This window comes from Cebus imitator, unplaced genomic scaffold (assembly GCF_001604975.1).
Source record: "Cebus imitator isolate Cc_AM_T3 unplaced genomic scaffold, Cebus_imitator-1.0 Scaffold469, whole genome shotgun sequence".
Lineage (NCBI taxonomy): Eukaryota > Metazoa > Chordata > Mammalia > Primates > Cebidae > Cebus > Cebus imitator.
The window spans coordinates 1,205,941-1,207,584 of record NW_016107784.1 but is presented as its reverse complement, the minus strand read 5'-3'; the positions used below and the strand labels follow the sequence as shown (position 1 = coordinate 1,207,584).

Below are 1,644 nucleotides of genomic sequence, written 5' to 3'. Positions count from 1 at the left end.
CCCCCAAAAAGCTGGGATCACAGGCACCTGCTACCGTGCCCGACTAATTTTTGTATTTTTAGTAGAGACAGAGTTTCACCATGTTGGCCAGGCTGGTCTCAAATTCCTGACCTCAGATGATCCGCTCGCCTCGGCCTCCCCAAGTGTTGGGATCACAGGCGTGAGCCACCGCATCGGGCCCTCAAACTACTTTTCTTAGGAGTGAGAAAGAGAGAAGGCCTAAGGGGAAGATGCCCCCAGATTCTCCTTCCCAGTGTGCACTCATTGTCATGGATCTCTACTTACCTGTGCATAGACACAGCCCTGGCCTGAGGCCTCCAGCGTGTACATTCCAGGGACGTTGGGCAGAGTCTCCTGCTGAAATACCAATCTATTGGCTGAATGTATATTGAATGTGCGCTGGAAATTCTCAGTGGATTTTACAGCCAGGCTGACATCCTCAGATGGCATGTAGGCAGTAGTGGCATATTTGGCAAGAGCTTGGAGAGCAACTACAGTGTCCTGAGGGAAACAAACAACCAAACGTATACTTACCATTTTGTGAGCCATTGGAATTAACCTTGAACAACTATCTATAACCCACACATCTGGTTGCTGTTAGTTGGGTTGGATGATGTCTTCTCCAAGTATTTAGAGAACTATACCCACCTCCTCTGGAGAAGCTGACATAGAAATCACAGTAGCATGCTTTTATAGAAAATCACCATCAACAAGGTACTACCGAACATCCATGGGTTACTTGGTTAACCTAACAAATTCATATTCAGAAATCAAACAGCTTCAGAATGAGTTATGGCTACAAGCAAGTGAATAACTGTTCGGTATATATTTTAGAGCTTCCTTATTTGGGGAGGAAGCAGGAGTAACTTGATAGCCCTAGAAATTGCAGTCTATGATGTCATTTAACTATATAACGATCTTCTACATCACACTTGGAAGGAGTATCAGGGACCCTAGGTAAGTCCTTTTTTGCAGGCCAGCCTCTTAGCCATTGTACCATGTGACGATCTTTTATTTCTCTGGGAATAAGACAGATAAACTGTCACTAAGTGAGCATGGGACGGTGAAGTTTGAACTGCTTCATTCTGAAAACATAATTCATCTAAATTACAAGGGGAAAGAAAAATTAATGAAGTGTTCAAAATTGTCATATCTCGCTCTATGTTATGAAAATTTCTACATGCTTGACACTGTGTAAAGTATCTATTACCAAAAGAACCCCTATTTCTTCATCTCACAAATGAAAAACAGTCTTATTTTGACATTATCACTGTTGTACAAAACAAGAAGACAGGTCACCAACCCCAGTGAAGCCGGGAACAAGTTTTATCTGTGCAGCTTGACCACCTACAAACAATTTTTGTTTACCCTTTGTGGACTGGAGACATGGAAGTTTTATACTGTTTGAACATATGGAAAGAATTCATAGAAAGGGACCTAACTGTCAGCTAAAAAACCAGTGTGGGTGATATGTGATATATGACTTCTTGTGATAGCCAAGGATTTCACTGAAAAATGATTCTGGCTGGCCACAGTGGCTCACACCTGTAATCCCAGCACTGTGGGAGGCCGAGGCAGGTAATCACCTGAGGTCAGGAGTTCGAGACCAGCCTGGCCAACATGATGAAACCCTGTCTCTACTAA

The 1,644-nt window shown here is 43.2% G+C and overlaps 1 protein-coding gene across 1 annotated transcript in view; it reads right to left on the bottom strand.

The window, feature by feature from the left end:
• A2ML1 (alpha-2-macroglobulin like 1) overlaps window positions 1-1,644 on the bottom strand; it is a 62,251-nt gene that overhangs the window by 8,046 nt on the left and 52,561 nt on the right. Inside the window, exon 29 of the mRNA XM_037732738.1 lies at window positions 286-501. Coding sequence (XP_037588666.1) covers window positions 286-501 — 216 coding nt within the window. The remainder of the gene's footprint in view (window positions 1-285; window positions 502-1,644) is intronic.